At 40.9% G+C, this 18,376-nt stretch overlaps 1 protein-coding gene across 4 annotated transcripts in view; it reads right to left on the bottom strand.

The window, feature by feature from the left end:
* Positions 1 to 18,376, bottom strand: part of KCNIP4 (Kv channel interacting protein 4) — an 845,713-nt gene that overhangs the window by 370,044 nt on the left and 457,293 nt on the right. The window contains exon 1 of one of the 4 annotated variants that reach the window (XM_004681377.2): positions 11,541 to 11,723. The exons of the other annotated variants lie outside the window; for them this stretch is intronic. Coding sequence (XP_004681434.1) covers positions 11,541 to 11,640 — 100 coding nt within the window. The 5' untranslated portion in view covers positions 11,641 to 11,723. Of the gene's footprint in view, positions 1 to 11,540; positions 11,724 to 18,376 lie in introns of those variants that run through there. 4 annotated transcript variants of the gene reach the window in all.

Raw genomic sequence — 18,376 nt, 5'->3', positions numbered from 1 at the left:
AAGAGAAGCATAAATATATCACCACTAAAAAAAATCTGATGGAAAAGGTTTATTTTTGAACCTCAGAATTTATGTTGAAAATTCCTTTCAGTGTATTTGAATTTTACTCCACTACTGAAGTACGTCTCCGACTTCCAGGACTTCATCTGTTGTTTGGGGGAATGTCTCAAAATATTCCCTCCAGCATTTTCGCTCTAAAAGTAACTAGCATTTGTAAACACTCTGTTGGGTCTCCTCCTGAGCAATTTTACTGATTATTTTGATTTATAGACTACTATTAGGTAGACACAATCGAGAAATGAAATTTTCAACCACTGACCTCCACCCTATAACTGGAGGACAATTCCCAACTGGGTCAATTTAAATCCTCTGTGGTTGTATTCCAAAGTCTGAGCTGCTAGATTTGTTGTTAGCATAGAAGTTATATTAAGCATCTTCCCTCCAAAATTCTTGCTATATTGTCTGTCCTCCCATTTGCTACCCAATTATACCCTTCTCTTCGAGTGTGTGTGCAAAGACTGATCTTGCAGGAATGTTCCCAAGAAATAACTTATTTTATCCGAGTCCAGGAGAATCTCCCATGGTCGTAAGGACCACAGATCTTAAAGGGTCCTCAGAACTGCCCAACAATCTTCTCACATTTGCTCAGTAAATTCAGTTGCCCCAATTTTACAGACACAACACAGTACTTCCTTTCTCTCTACAGAAAACAGCCAGTTATTCTCCTCCCATCCCTATACATGCTCTCACCTTACCAGCTTCATATTAACTGGGGAAAAAAGTAGTCAGCTATCCTCACCCTCAACTTTCATTTGGAAACAGTCCACAAACGTAATGCAGAGAAAGTGCCTGAGGTGGTATCGGTGCTATTAGCATCTGAGGCATTCTTCTTGCACCCAACACAGAGATCTTGCCACTTGGGCCCCACACCTATATGTATGGGATGCCTGTGTGGACATCATGCATTGACCCTGGTGGACCCCAGATGGGGAGACTGAGGTCTCACTCCCTGAAGAACCCACGCGGGTCTCTCACCACACTGAGGCTGAGCCCTCCATTATCTCATCAGGACCCTGTTACCTCCCCCTGAAACGGGGACCCTCCTCCCATCTCCCTAGGCGAAGCCAACAAAACTAAAAAAAAAAAAAAAAAAAAAAAAAAAAAAAAAAAAAAAGATGAAAGAATGTTGATAACATATTCCTAAGTAAATAGTCAGAATTCCTCTAATTATCGCTAATATAATTATTCTTAGAGTTTTTTTTAAAAATTGCTACCACAAACAAGTAAGATTATTGCCTCCCCACCTAGAATACAATTCATCACTCTACTGTAGATGCTGTAATTATTATGGTATCTAATGCGACCAATTAGTCTTGTCATTTCCAACAATTCAATTAACCTTCCTAGGCCTCAATTTACTCATTAAATGAGGAGGTTGGACTAGACTCTGTAATTCTCACTAGTTCCGAAAAAAAAAAAAAAGCACTAGAACAACTATCATCTGGGATATAAATGCATTATTCTCCTCTCAATTTAGAATAGATCCAATTTGAATATTTATCTTTGAAGCTAATATATGGTGGAGGAGTGGTTAGTGAAAGGAAAACAACAGAGTTCTTTTTTGGGGGAAATTTGGCTTTTTGCCTCCATAGCCATAATAGTCTCCCTATGGCAGGTGCTCAGGATATTGTTTGAGTTTTTTTAAATACCTTCTCTCATTAAATTTTCTTAAGAGAATTTACACTGGTTGAGTTGGATAGATACTGCAGGATCTTGAAGCAACCCCTAAGGAAAATGAAGACTAGACCTGCGTGTGGCAGGAGGAAGAAGCAGCTCATTTCTTCAAGAGGAATGCGTATTTATCTTGGGCACATGTGACAGATGGCTAGTGGCAAGTCCACACAGTATTTTCCCAGGAAAGGGAGGTCTGAGGAAAGCTAATGAGTCAATGTCCTCAGAGGACTCTGAGGCAGAGTAAAGCGCAGTTGGGGACCAGGTCCCACATTGAAATCGGGGCAGGCAGATGTGCTGTGAAAACTGTGATCAGGGACATACAAGAAACTGGAATTGAGGGAGTCTGTATCCTCAACCTTCTGTCCTTCCAAGTGAACAGGGAGAGCGCCCAGGTCTGTGCAGGGCCCTCGCGGTTGACCATGGCCACCCTCCACTGCTCCCCAGCCTGCACTATTCACTGGCTCCAGTCCCTGGTCACTGTGGGCCCTTCATCACAGGAAACACTGTTCTAGCCACAGCTTCTAGTAGCTGTTCATCACTTTGCCTGCGGTCCCAGACTCTACCGTGTCTCTCACACTCATTTCCAAATATTTACAGAAAGGGCTGTTCTTCAGAAAAGCCTACTCCGATCATTCTCTGCCACTAACAGCACACTGGCTTACATGCCACTTGGTGCTGTTTATTTTCTGTTTGTTCCTATTACATAGCAGATTATGTATTCTTCTGTTTATCTTTTTGTCTTGTTTCCCCACGGATATAATCAATTCACAAAGACATTGGTTTATATTCATTCATACCTAGAAAAAAAGTGTGGGGGAGAGTAGAATATATGGAGAATGAATGAAGAATGCATTCTGCATAATTATTCTGTCTCCTGTACACCTCTGGTCATATTCATCGTGTGTCAAACTTAGCTGAGGAGCTTGCAGCCATTAGGTTTGTGTCTCTCCCCTGCAGGTGCACCCCTGGTGTCTAGAACAGCGGCAGGCACTCAGGAGCTACTCAATAAATAGTCTAAATGTCTACACAGTCTGCAATGGAAATAAAAATTTCTTTACTGTGGCTGCAAAAAAGGAAATGAATGTTCTTTGATTATAGTAGCAGGAAGCACCCGAGTCAATTATAAAACTAATTCAATTGATCGATAACAATTTCCTATTAGTGACAGCAGAGTTTGGGAAGAATGTGAGGCCTATGACTGAAGGTCTGCAGCATTGTGCTCTGAACCACTGTATCCACCCAGTCAGCTCTCACTGCGCAGCCAGCAATTGCTTCAGCTTTGGTTTCATATATTGAGCGGTACCTTCCTTTTGGAAAGAAAGGAGGTACCTGGCCGTGTACATAAACTATTCATTATGCCCTTGGTACCACCTCAGCCTAAGACAGACTAAGTCACAGTGTCACACAGAAAAGGAGAGTGAGGTGCACTGATTATACCCATTTAAGACAGGCATAAACTCAGATCAGTGAGTTCCAGTGCTTACACAGGGTCATGCAGCTAACATGGATTGGAGCTGGAATGTAAATATCACGTCCAATTACTTGGCTTTAGAGTCTATTCTCAGTGTCAATATTCTATAGCCTTTAAAAAAAAAAAAAGATTTACTTATTTATGCATACAGAACTGGGGTACAGGCCAGAGGTGCAGGGGCAGTGAGAGGATTCACCAGAGACACAGCGAGGAGCAGAACAGGCCAACTGATGAAGTACATTGCTGGGGGAGCAGCGGGCAGGCTGGGAGAGGCCTGTCAGGCCATGTGGGTCCCCTCTGGAGTGGGGATTGAACTCACGCTGAAGTGGCTTTAGCTTCTTAGTGCCATGCTTTAACCCGCTGTGCCCCCAGGGAGGGCGCTCTATGGCCTCTTTTTAAGAACTGGCCTCCCTGGTGGCCTAAGGACTAAGTCTCAGTGTTGTCAATGCTTCGGCCAGAGCTCGATCCCCAGCCAGGGCGGTGACCCCCATGGCACAGCAGACCTTTCCTGTCTTATCAGCTGCTCCCCTCAGCAGTGTATTTCAGTATATCCACCTGTTCTGTTTCCCCATTCTGTCTCTGGTGAATGCTCTCACCCACCCTTTAGCCCCACACCTCTGGCCTATATGCCAGCTCTTTACACACATACACGTGTCGTTGTTTTAGCAGTAAGATGATGATGAGTCTCGATGACTCCTTTGACCTGCTCAGATGTGTCTCAATGGACTGCTTCCAATATTTTAGATGGTGGGTGAGGAGAGGTGGGCTGGTGTAAGTAGTGGAGGAGGTAAAGCATTTAGCTTCCAGTTGTTAACAATTAGAATGATGAGCCATTGGGATAACTATTCTTGCTAAGTTTACATGCAAGGCCCTCCTGGTGGCACAATGCGCTAAAGCAAAGTAATAGGGAGCTAGCCACAGCCACTTCACTTTGAGTTCGATCACCCACCAGGGAGCTGACCCACATGGCTTTGCAGACCTCTCTTGTCTCACCGGCTGCTCCCCTCGGCAGTGTACTTCATGGATCTGCCTGTTCTGCTCCCACTCTGTCTCTGATGAATCTTCTCATCCCCATGTACCTCTGCTGTACCCCAGTTCTGTAAGCATAAATAAATAAATCTTCAAAAACAGATATGCATTGGGTATGAATGCTGAGTCTTGCAGAAATTGTCAGTGTCAGGTAATGACTCTACCGTTAATATATTCAGGTAAGTCATTGAGATGGAAAACACCTCAATTTTTGGCCAAGTGCTTCAGCTGAAGGATTCTTCTAGCAGTGATCACTGAGGATAACACCAAGTAAAAAAGCAACTTACTATCAGCCAAGTCTTAGAATACTTGACCCACAATCAATATAACCTAGAAAAGCTAAAATTCGGATAAATGTTTTGAGGAAATTAGATTGATTGATTATGTTTGAGGTTTGTTTTCTGGGTATAACCTATTAGCTTTTTCTCTCTAGAGCAGAATTCTGTCAGGTACAGGCCATTGAATCCTGCCCAGAAGCAGCCTTGGGTGACCTCTGAAAATGGTTTGCTGTGCATTTGAACCTAAAAAGCCAACAAAAGCTTTATAAATCAAGAGATTTCAATTTAGTGTTCATTTTAAGATCACTCAAGAAACTTTCCAGGCTATTGAGCATATGTGCTTCCAAAATGCCACCCCATACCTGAGGAGGGTTCTCTGCAGGAGCACCCAGACATCCTGTTCTGGCAGGGGCCCTGGGCCTAAAAGTGGGACCCAACACAGGGCCAGTTACCCATGATGAGTGGTGGATGTTTTTTGTGAGGGTAGAAAAACTGGGGTGCAGACCAGACGTGTGGGTAGTCAGAAGATTCACCAGAGACAGAGTGGGAGCACAACAAGCAGATCTACTGAACTACACTGCTGAGGGGAGCAGTGGGCAAGAGAGGAGAGATCTGCTGTGCCACGTGTGTCAGCTCCCTGGCCGGGGATCGAACTCATGTCTTACTGGTAAGAGGGCTGATACTTAACTTTTAGGCCACCATGGAGGCTCTTGTGCCGGACTGTACTGCACAACCTAAACAATGCTGGAGTAATGCTGACCTTAAGGGGCTGGATGTGGAGTCTCTGGTCATTAAGCACATCCAGGTAGACAAAGCCCCCAAGACGGGGCACAGAATTGACAAGCTCATGTCGGGTGAACCCACTTGTGAGCTCTCCCTGCCTATTGCAATGGTCCTAACAGAAAAGGAGCAGACGGTTCCTATACCAGGCGACTGCAGACAAGAAAGATACCCCAGAAGAAACTGAAGAAGCAACAACTTATGAACTCAGAATATGTTCAGCATGAAACAACTGCAAATAAAGTAAAAACAATAAAAACATATCATTCGTAAGTCAGTGCCTCTGACTGAGCCTTCAGTGAACGGCCAAGTTGGAAAGTTCATCTCTGAGGGATACACCATTCTCTGAAACTTTAATGACTCACAACTTGATGTAGGTTTTAGATACTTCTTTCCTTCTTCTCTTTACCTCTGTTTTTGTTTGTTTGGTTGGTTGTTTTGGTTGTTTTTTTTTTTATTTTTATTTTTTGGTGCATTATTACAGCTTGCTTTTGGACAGAATGTCTATACATAAAACTAGGTGTACAAACATTCAGTTAAAATAAAAACAGCTATTTTCTTATTTTTATAGTACTATTTTATTGTCTTATTTTATAGTGGACAGTGTGTCCACTGCCTATGGCTTTTACTCATCAATGTCACATTGTATTTTTTCGATATTTGTCTTCTTTAGATACAGTGGATACCTCTGAAGGTATTGGAAATAATCCAGATGCCTTCATTTATTTGCCTGTGACCCTGAACACATCATTAATCTCTCTGAATTTTCTGTCTATTCAGCTGAAAAATAGAAATAACACCTCTGGTTTTGCATGGTTGGTATTCCATGGGCATATGTGGCTCTTGAGTCATCCTGTCTGGTATATAGTGACCCGCAACATGAATTCTTTCTCCCCTTGCACCCTGCTCCTGTAACTAAATCCCTCCCTTCCCCAGATGAAGGGTCTCATCCTCACATGGCAGCACAGCGACGTAGGCTGATTTTTCACCTTTCTCCAAAATCACTAGACCTGCTCTGTCCCACCTACCTCTGACAGTCCATCTGTCACACACAGACAAAATGTAAACAGGACTCAGTTTGAGAATGAACACATCTATTTCCTTTCTTCTGAATTTTTACCCTAGAACCCAACTACAGGCTGCATTTAAATTGAATATAATTGAAGGCAGATTTATGTATACTAAAACATTGTGTCTAACTCACATGGTAGGGCCTTCATAGTATTTCCTTATGCTCTCAAAGTATTCCTTTGAAAATAGTATGAATGGCATGCTAATGTGAACATATCTGTGAGAGGGGGTGTTTCACATGTAGAATGTGTCCAAGGTTTGTGCAATGAGCGAATGGCTTTTTGACCTAAGATGATCTACCCTACACCAAATTATTTGTCACTGCCATCATGCTGGAATGTCTAGGAAATTAACATTACAGAGTATGATATAAAACTTGATTAAACTTTATAACTTACTGGTTTAATAAACTTGAACTAACTTACTTAGGCTCTATAGGTTTACATTTTCTCATTTCTAACAGAGAATGAGAGTACCTTTCTCAGAGGATCATATTAAAGATTAAGTAAGATGCTACTATACGAATATTAACATTAATGTTAATGCTATAAGCTACTATGCATCATGCCTTAAGACAGTCTAATATGCAATGTGCTAGTTAATATTTTCCTTGTATATAGATAGTTCTCAATAAAGCAGGATATTAATATTAATAAACATTATTCCATTTTATGGATTAAATATAAGGATTATAGAGGTAACATAATATTCCTAAATTATATGACTATTAAGGGGAAAAGTTCTGATGAGGACCTAAGGCAATAAACTCTGAACTTCTGCATATAATCTCTGAGCACACTAAATCCTCTTGTGATAATTCCTTTTAGAGTATTAGGTTCTTGAAATAAAGTAACTATTCACTATAAAAAAACCCTAAAGAAAGCAATATAGGAGAAGTAGTCTTATTACATTCCTAGTTGGTGAAAACCAAGTAGTTTTTGAGCTAGTTTTCTAAATTCACTGTATATTATTTTTTATCTTTGTGATGCCTTACGGCTTAGAAGACTTTTCTGACAGTCTAAACACATGCCAACTTTGGTTTTCCCTTGCATTTGGGAAAGCAGAATGTTAGGAAACTGTTTTTTTTTTTTTTTTTTTTTTTTAGAACTATGCTGTATGAACTTCAATTAAACTCTTTGTGATGGACACACGACCCACTTCTAGCCATCACAGCCTCTTGGTCCTCATTAAATACCATTGAATTACCCCATGGTCAATAGTATTTTCCACTTGGCCCAATTCACAGAAACACTAAACATATCCACACTCCCATCCAGGTCAGGAAGCCAAGTTCTTGATTCTCCTGTGCTCATGCCTTGTTCAGATCTCTTGAGAAGCTATAAGTTATCCTTTTACTAGTGTCTATTCAGCTTACTAATAAAGTAAGATGCATAGTTACAAAAGAAATGTTCATGGACACAGATTATCAGTTGTTTTGTATTTTAAGAAATGAGAATTACAAATAAAAATGATTTTTATCAAGACCAGTGTGACTGGATTATTCGTAAATTTTGTTTGTGAGTAAGGTTACAAGTAGGAAAGCTCTTTCTTAATTCAGTAGCTATTTCAGCATGATTTAATACATATTTGAATGAAAGTAGATATTTTCCCAACTTAATGTTGCATACAGAGATAATGAAATAGCTCTGCTATTAAAATTTTGATTCAATTTCTCCCTGGAATATGTTAACAAAGAACCACTTTCATTTTTATAGCTGGAAAACAGGTAATTTACCATTGTGAGGTTTTAGTAGTATTGAAAACCGGCATAACCTTGAACTTCCCAAACTCCTGATCAGGTCGAAAGAGCCTGTGAATACAAAATTCTGGCTTTGTACATTCCTCAAAACTTTGCTCAGATTAAAACTTTATTTCAATGCACGCTGACCTGATATTAAGCTTATTTCTCCAAAAGAAAACTTACTGAATTCTAACTGACTTATCAAAAAGGGAAAACAACAAACAAGTAAACCTTGAAATGTTAATATATTATGGAATGGTGTACTTATTTGTTACTGGAATGTTTTTTAAGTTTTGAGAAACTGTATGACAAGGATGCCTAAAATAGCAGCCCTAAATGTCAAATTCTAGAGTTCCCATTAAGGGCATTGTCTATTCTCTTGGAATACAATGAAAATCTCCTGAGGTAGGATGCACTATCCCTCGAAGGAGGTGAGGAGTGATGAGTCTAACATCCGTGCTGTGTTTGATCCATTCTGAAGTAGGCTATGGATACCTTGTTCATGAGAAAGGATGTGTGTTATATAAATGATCAAATTTCAGTTGCCCCATAGACTCACAAAGTCATTGGAATGGGCGTTCTCTGGAGATGGTTAAGTCCAGACAACTGACAGGAAACTACTTATCAAGGTTGGGAAGGGAGAGAGGGCTTACAGTCTGCACTGCTGCTGTTTTCTGCTACTAAAGACTGTCATTCAAGAAGTGCAATGGTTTCATTTATAAGATGACACAGATCTCTGTGCTTGTGGATGTCATCCACAGAGAGGAACAGAAGGACCCAGACCCATCCCTCCCTTTGTCCTGCAAATTAAGGGAGGTCCATGGACTCAAAGATAAACAAATACAAATATTTCATGTCTCAATTTATTTTGAATTGTGTTTATTCTATATGTGTTTTTAAGCAAGATAATAACTACATTATGCAAACAGAGTATTACAGATGCCCTTGAGAACATTGCATGGATAATAATAAAAAGGAAAGCTGCCTCTGGAATGTTACTACACCTTGAAAGCACTCTGCAGGTTAGAGGAAAAGTTTTAATTGCTCAGGGAAAAAAATACAAAATGATCCTCCTAAGGCATTAACCTAGGTTCAAGTTATTCTATATAATATTCAGATTTCTTTCAAAGGATACCGGAGCAAACAGAAATCAGAAAGGTAAGAGAGAATATTAAGCCCGCTCAGAGGCACAAACTGGGGGAGGAAGGGAATTCCTGGGTGAAAAAGTATCCCAGGGAAATAGCAGATATTTTTGCTTCACAAAGTCACTAACGATGTTATTTTGATATTACATATTGTTATCCTTATTTTAGTAAATAAAACTGCATTGTGACTTTAGGGTGTACAGACTTATCTATAGACTCAAGCTATATACAATGTTTTTGATGTTATTTTGATATTACTTATTGCTATCCTTATTTTAGTAAATAAAACTGCGTTGTGACTTTAGGGTGTGCAGACTTATCTATAGACTCAAGCTATATACAATGTTTTAGATTTTCAGGAAGCAGAATTTGCATCCAACCTAAATAATGTTTTGAATGTTTTTGACTTTCTGGCATTTACCCTGAAGAGAAGTCTCCTGCGAACTTAAAATACACAATTCTATCATCCTCTGTCTCCAGCATTTTTCACACACTAAATGTAATTTCTCTTTAATGTGATCAACATTTTACTCTTTAAAATGGTTTCTAAAAATACTGGATATCAGCTCTGATTTATACTGAAGTAATGAGAGCACATTTTCCCAATACTATGAATACACTGGGGACCTGGAAAGTTTTGATACTGTAAAGTAGAAGATACAAGAAAGAAAATACAGAGCAATACAGTTCTGAGTATAATTAATAAGAAACAGGAAAAACAGTCTCTCACAGCTCAGAAGCCCTTAGGAGAAAAAAAAAACGCAGGTTCGCATTTAGGAGCAATATTGTTCTCTTAAAGCAACCATCAGTAGAGTAAATTTCATCACAAAATCCAGAGTAAAAGCCCTCAGTCAAATAGTTTCAAGAATGACCACGCATCAGCCAGAAAATAAGGCAAAACAATCCTCTCAATATAACTAGGAGGTGCCAAGGCTGCTTCTTATTCACCTCAGTCTCAGGAGAATGAAAAACAGCACAGTCCAATGGGAGGTCCCAGTCACATTTTCAGGTAAAATCACACACATTAATGAACAGAGAAACTGTGTTATTGATTCCAGGACAATACACAAGATTAAGTCAATGTTAAAGTGTCCCCACTTCTAGGATGTAGAATGCATCCTTTCTAGAACTACAAAGGTTTCCATTCGGGAGGCTTTGGAAGTTACTTTAGAATTACTTCAAATAACAAACCCTGCGTTCGCTTTCCACCACCCTGCCCCCTCCCATAAGAAGTTACAATGGTGGGTTCCAATAAGCTACATCAGAACCATCTAATGACAGTGACTGGGTAACTACATTTGTAAATACAACCTTATTTATGTCACATGTGGCAGTCACTCTCTGGAAACTGGGTTAGTTTTGGAGGTAAACACATTTTTGACATTTCTGCATTTTTACTCTACTTTACAATGAGGAGCAGAAGCAATATCAAAGCACCACAATGCCAAAAATCCTTTGGGAATATTTTTAAAAATTACGCTGAGAACTTTACAATAACTGGTTATATGACATATTCTCAGATGTGCACTGAGCAAAGAGAAAAATCATCTAAATTGACTCTGATTCTCAAAGAAATATTTATTCAGGAAAAGACACAGGCAAGTTCCAACCTTATTATTAATTATTTTAAGAAAAAGATGATTGTTAAGGAGAACAGGAGACCGAGTTCCTGATGAAGTAAACAGCAATATTTGAAAAACAATGGCTATTTGGATTCTATACCCTAGAAGTTGGGGATAGAACCCTTGGAGTCTCCACTGGGATGTAAAATAGGTATCCTCTTAGATACTTCTCTAGACAATAGTATAAAAACCTTGTCACTTTGCAGCTCAGATTCTAAACCATAAGAAATTAAAATAAATGTAAGTGCATTTCTATTTGATGAACGCATCTGCAAAGCAAGAAACAAGTGGACCTCACAGCATAGCCAAACAATATTAGCTTATACATTAAAAGAAAATAATAGATGAATAATATGACAGCAACATGGACTAAATACTTTCACTATCAACACACAAACTCATTATAAACCCTCAATTGTCTTAGTATTGTTTCTAACATTTTGAATCAGTGTTTCTCACAGTTCTAACATTCTTTGTTGTAAAACGTTATTGAAACTTACAAAAAGTTTATTTTATTAATCTTCTCTACCCTGAAAAATCTGTCTGTCTTAATGTCCACCCCAGAGTAACATTTCCCTGCTCTCAATTCAGGTGCTTCTGACATTCGCTTAAGAGATTTTTATTGCAAAACAGAGAATTTTTAGAAGTCACTAAAAAGCACTCCCTTACCTTCTAAACCTGCTTCAATCAGCCCAAACTGTTCCAATAATTTAACAAAAAGCACAATGACGATCAGAACTGCTATCATTTCAAGCCCTTCCAAGTTCATGGTCAGCTAGGTCATGGTCCGACCACAGCCAGTGAGAAGTGCTCCTTTGCCTGGCTTTCTTTGTAAATCCATTACACTACATTAAGAAGGCTACAGCCAGAGAAGGGGAGGAGGAGGAGGGCGAGAGCTAGAGAGAGAGCACTAGAGAGAGAGAGAGAGAGAGAGAGAGAGAGAGAGAGAGAGAGTGCCGGAGAGACAGAGAGGTGGGGGGAGAGAGAGAGGGAGAGAGGGAGACAGAAGAGAGAGAGGAGACTAGATGGAGAAGCTGGGAGGAAGGGTGTGGATGAGAGAAAATACATTCACTGTCTAATGTAGCAGAGGTCAGAATTGGCAGCCAGATCAAGTCAGGCCTATCAGAATTATCGGCTTCCTCCTTATCGCTCTTACACAGAGAGACAGCCACGCGTGAAGTGAAGCGCAGATCCCCAAAAACCCAGGAGGTCACCAGGAAAGTCCGAGGAAACAGGAGGCTCCTTGGGTGCTAGCCCTGAGACCCCCCACCCCCTAGCGAGCCCATGCGGTGAGCCGGAGGCATTGTTGGGCTGGTCAGTTGCCTTGGCAACAGGAAGTAACCACGGGCTGGACTCCGGCTGCAGATGAGAGCACCTCTCGAAATAAAGAGAAAAATCTGAGCTCGCCCAGGGGCGGAGCGACAGCTTGGATCGAGCTGTTTCAAAAACAGTTTACTAGTCAGGAAAAGCGCGTGTTTTGTCCCAAGTAGCTGAGAGCCGAGGGAAATGAGACTCAAAGGAGTTGGTCAGTATTGACTTGCTCCTTTTCAATGACTTTCTTAGGAGATTCAGTATGGGTCACTGTGAACTGAGTAATAAATGTCCCAGGGCTTCAAAATGGGGAAGGATAAGCTATATATTCTTAAAATTGCAGTCATCACAATTCAGAGCATGAACATATACACTTTTATTCCATGTGTGCCACCTATACTTTAGAAAAACAAATGATTTAAGCAAAGGTAGAGCCAGGGCAACTTTGAGAATAAAACATCTCAATTAGAAACAACACTTGTTTGGAGTTTTGTGTTTATCTTGCACTGCCATTTCCTCCAAACCCTTCCCACTCGTCTCCTTCCCCAAGACCCAGCCCCCATTACTCTATCACTGGCCAAAAAGCTCAGGTCCACATTAAAATACAGATGTCTGAAATGTCTCAGAAACTAAGTCAAGTCTTTGTTTCATAGATGAGCAACAGAGGGCAGAAAGACCAGGTAGAGGGAGCACAGGGTAAGAGGCAGGCACCTCATACCTGGATGGCTTTCGGGGCCATAGGGTAGACTGATTCAGGGTACACAGATGCAGATTCAGGTCTGCAAAGGCTTATTAGTTGCATGACCTTGGATGTGTCATTTGACAACCCCTTGCTTCATTATAACAAGGGGGGTGAGCTAAGTCCTAGCACTTAGTTTATGGGGGCTGCAGAGAATGAGTGAGTCATCTTTTGCCAAGGCAGTGCATCCGCCATCACTAAGGCCTCTTGTTCCTCTCACCAGTTTCCCTGCTCTGTGTATGCCACAGAGATTTGTCAGGGTAATCACGCTGAAGCCCGGCCCTATCAGGCCATTCACTGCCTTCATCAAAATCCTTTCATGGTTCCATACCTGACTGAGTAAAGTCCAGGCACCTTCAAACAGCATCCGGGACTTGACAATTGGGTGCTGCCTGGAATATTATAACTCCTCATCCTGCTTGGGTACATTTGCTGTACAGTTCTGCTTACATCTCCCAAACACATTCCGAGCTCTAACTTCAGCACTTAATTCAAAACACTCTAATTAATTGGAAGAAAAAGAATAAAGAACTTTCCACACCATCCTGTCGATCAAGTTCCTAAACCTCTTCCATGAAACTCCTCGTGTGTCTGTTTCATTGCAGCTTTTCCTCTTCTGATAGATTATATTTTAGCTGCTTGGGTACATGTCCATACAAGGTAAGACAAAGCTTCCAGATAAGGCAGAAACCATGCCTACCATACCTTAACATCCCCAAGATGCCTCCAAGGAGGATACATCATGTTTCATGAATGTAGAGAGTAGATAGTTGTTGAGTGATAGCAGTGACCATCAATTAGGTAATTAACACATGTCAGATGCTGTATACACATTTCTTTTCCGATTAGCTGCATTGAAAATGTGTCATTGGGTAAAATTTACAGGGAAACTTTAAACCTCTGAGAGGTTAAACATCAGGCTCAAGCACAGCCTGAGGTGAGTGATGAAACCAAGATTCAAACTCTGATTTGTTCAACTCAAGGCATATAACTTCTTCCCAGTATTCTCCCAAGCTTTCAATGTACTAAAAATCCAACATAAGCACAAATATTCATCAGTCCAGGGCTGAAGGTAATAACCAAAATGATTCTCCCAAGCGATTTCCTGAAATCTAATTAATCCATTAACCCCAGCAATATTAGAACATGAAAATATTCCAAACTAGTTATTAACTGAATTCATGGATCTCCCTTCTGTTCATTCACAGGGTGATTATTACTTAAGTCCACATGTCCTATAATTATCAGAGGGCATTTCTGGTTTTCTACTGCAAGAACTCAGTGGAACCCTTCAGCTTGGCACACAAATGAAAGCCAATGACCTTGTTCTTTGATGTCCCAACAACAAAAGCAAAATAAACAAGCACGACTCCATCCAATTGGAAAGGTCTGCAGGGCAAAGTGAAGAATCAATAAGATGAAAATTCACTGAATGGATTGGATGAAAATATTGTGAAATATTATCTGATAAGAATATCCAAAATATCTCAGGAACTCATACAACTAAATAGCAACTGATTAAAAATGGATAAAAGCCTGGATAGAAATTTTTCCAAAGTAAACATACAAATAGCTAACAGGTATGTGGCAAAATATGCTTAAATCACTATTTTTTTAAGAGAACACAAATCTAAACCATGTTAGTCACTAGACTATTTTTAAAAATGTAAGAGATAGTGATTATTGGTAAGAGGGTAGAGAAAAGGTAAGCTCTATTAGTGTAAATTGGTACAGCCATTATGGAAAGCAACATGGAAATTCTCCAAAAAAAAAAAAACCTGTAAGTATGATCACCATTATCATTCAGCAATCCCTCTGCTGGGGAGCTATCTAAAAGAAATGACCTTGGGGTGTCAATGAAATAACAGCACCCTGTATTAACTGCAGTATTAGTCACAATGACCAGTCTATGGAAATAGCCTAAGGAACTATCAATGAATGAAAGAAGAAATTGTAATGCACACACACACACACACACACACAATGGAATATTATTTAGTCATAAAATGGAAATTCTGCCACTTGTAACAAGATGCATACACTTGAACCCAAAGAACATTATGCTAAGTGAAATAAACCAGATGCAAAGAAAAGTATTGCAGATCTCACTTATATGTGGAATCTAAAAAGTATCAAGCTCATAGAAACAAAGCTTAGAACAATAAAAACTCAGGCAGGAAGATAGGAACACATGGGGAAATTTGTTCAAATAGCACATATTTGCAGTCACATGGTTAAGGAGACTGAGTGTGTTGTGCATTTCAGATTTGCTGAGGAGTAAATTTCTGGCGCCCTCTGACCAAAATATAAAAGGTAACTATAAAAAGAGATGGGCAGTTTAATTAGCTTGATTTAGTAATTACTGCATTATCTATATGTGTATTAACACATCAGATTGTCTACTTTAAATATGTACAAGTTTTATTAAAATAAAATGAAGTTGATGTTCTTGAACTGAAAATTGGGTTGGCAGGAAGATAGTAAAAGATGTGAGAACGAGGGTCTTTGCATACAGTTTTGGGGATGCAACAGGGATGGGTTCCCTTGAGGGCTCAATTGTTCTTTCCAGGACAAATTGAATTACCTTTCACACTGTTGACCTCATAAACTCAGGCCTATACTCCTGCAGTTTATTCTAATGGAAGATTTATTCCCAGATCATTCTATGAATAAGCTATACTTTGGTTTTAGCTCCCAAAGCCCCATCATGGAGAGGGCTGTGCCTTCTGCAGGCCAGCACCCTCTACCCAGGGTGGTCTTCCTCCAAAGCATTGCCATACCCCAATGTGTACATGTGCTGCCTTGGTTCACTAAAATCTCCTCTGCTAGAATATAACCTCCTTCCTGTGAATGTGGCGATCTTTGTCCATCTGGTCACTGGGATGCTCAGTGATTGAATAAAGAATGTATCGAATCAAGAATTCAGCTCTTGAAGGCGATACTCTCACCTTCCCTAAACAGCAGCTGTTCTACCAGGACCCAAATCCTTATTATCTAGAGTCTCAAATCTGCTGTGGTCACCTGTGAGGTTTCTGTACATTTTTGAAGGAGGCTCCACTCTGGGAAAGCACCCTAGGCAGAAGGCATCGCTATTGCCTCTGGAGTGTGACCCATGACACAGCTGACTTCAAAGAATGTCCCTAAAGTTTATTCAAAATCACCAGTTGCTGGCAGCATCCAGCTACATTCTCTCCTAGAGTTTAATATGAATATGGTCTGTGGCTTCTGTGGCTCTCCAGGAAGGGGCTTAGGGAGAGGCCCAAAGAGTCAATGCACTGGCTTGAAGGGTAAGGAGTACCTTGAACAGCAGCCACGCCCATCCTTTGCTGTTCTCCGTCTAGTTACATGAATGATTCTGTAAATAACTCTGAGCTTCAAGTCATAGCTTGAACTCAATGAAAACATTAATCCAATTAATTTCTTCCACTGGAGCCAATAATTCACTATTACCAGAGAAATACTAGAGTATCCAGTAGAAAAGAGAGACAGGGGCACAGAGTCGAAATCTTTGACCTCATTCAAGGTAGGTTAACCTTAACTTCATTGGTCTTGAAATGAGGGACGGTATGCTTCCCCCCAGGGATGTCCTGTGGATTATGCAATATGTAAGTGACACAGAGGCTGCAAGCAGCATGCCCTCTCCAAACAATGACCCAAGCACAGGTCATATACACTATGCTCTTAGAGGAAGACAAAGGTTCTCATTGCCACCATAGAAACGAAGAAACAGAGGCTTGGGAAAAGCTAGTAAATTACCTCAAACTGCAAAGTTTGCTGTCAGAGATACTGTTACAGGGCACCCCAGTGTGAACTGGGCTGCCTGACTGTGAGGCCTCACCTGCGCACTTAAAATTCAGTTGTACTGCAGGTAGTCACAGAGGGTCAATAATGGGTTTATTAACAAAAGGCGAAAATAAAAGGAAATAACCCAGGGAAAGAGAGAGGAGGCACAAAATAACTGGAATATCTTACCGGCTCGGCTGACTTGGAGCTCTGATAACAAACTAACTGAAAGCCCCCAGTTACAGGTCCCAAGAGCCGTTTCCTGAGCAAGCGAGAGCCATAGAAAATGGCGCCCTATTTTATCCCCCAAAGTCCCAGAATGCTGCTTAGTTCCGCCCTTGGGTCCTCACAGTTCTCTCCCTGGTGCTGCTGGGAGTTGTAGTTTCCAATCACTGGAGTAGGGGGCAGAGTCCAGAAAGCTGGAGTAGGGGGTGGTGTCCACAAGACTCTACAGAGTTCCTTTAGGACATCCTACCCGTTTAACAACACTTGATAAATGCTTCATTAGCATGAGAGCCCTGAGAGAACCAGCCAACACTTGAGCACCAGTTCTTAAAGGAGCGTTAGTCCTGGATTGATGTGATTTTAAACACAGAAAGTTCTGTACCCTTTCCCTAAGGGCAGTCGGAGGGGGAACGGGATGGGCAGGAGGATGGCGAAGGAAGGGTTGCCATTAAGCGAGTCTGCCAAATGCCTCTTCGTGGCTCTCAAGAACCTAACAAGGATACTTAGAAGCAGATCAAGGTCTCCACTTAAAGGAAGTGTGGACGCAGCAACTCCGGGGAGTCACTCACTCCAGGAGTGGCCGCAGGAAATTGCCTCAGCCTTTTCCCAGAAAAAAAGAACATAATTAGAGACACTCTGACACACCTGACTTCAATTAGAGACACTCAGACACACCTGAATTCAAAGAACGTCCCTAAAGTGCAGTTTATTCAAAAATCACCAGTCGCTGGCAGGAATGGGCCCATTTTTGCTTGATTTCAGCAATAAGACATTTGAAAGAAAAATGATTCCTTCCCAGTGGGAGTGAGGCTGCCCTTTCATGCAGAGACAAAGGGTCTCTGATTAGCTGCATCTTTTTGATTCTATGTTGAGTGTGGTAGTAAACAGGAGTGGGGGTCAGGGAAGGAAGGTGACAAGCTTCCTCCCTTTCCTCATCTCGGAATCTCCATTAGTTTGCCTGGCTCAAAATGAAACTTTATTCAGGGTGTATCTGATTACTCATCACGTATTCACTTGAGAACTTGGATCCCGCAGGTCTAGGGACTCTACAAGACTCTGCAAGCAGGGAATCCAAGTCCCAGCTTCAGTTTGTACATGACTTAAAATGTGCCTAAAGTAAAATAGGTGGCACCCGATGATATTTGAATAATAATCACTATTTGGCAACAAAGTGAACTAATGACTTGTATAGATCCTTCCCTACATTCCCACATGGGATACATTTACCACTGCGATCTCCATCACACTAGGGGAAGATGAGGGACAGAGAGTCAGCCTAGCACTGAAACCCAGCTCTGACTCTACAGGTGACATCAGACAGAGCTTTTGTGCAGTCGCAAAAAACCACCATCCAGGGCATCATCTGATGAGAGTCTGAAGGATCTGTGGGGACACAGTAAGGCTTGACTGGCAGTGGGAGGCAGAAATCAAGAGCAACTTCATCACA

Source organism: Condylura cristata, unplaced genomic scaffold, assembly GCF_000260355.1.
Source record: "Condylura cristata isolate star-nosed mole 26May11 unplaced genomic scaffold, ConCri1.0 scaffold00012, whole genome shotgun sequence".
Taxonomy (NCBI): domain Eukaryota; kingdom Metazoa; phylum Chordata; class Mammalia; order Eulipotyphla; family Talpidae; genus Condylura; species Condylura cristata.
This window is presented reverse-complemented; position numbering and strand designations above follow the sequence as displayed.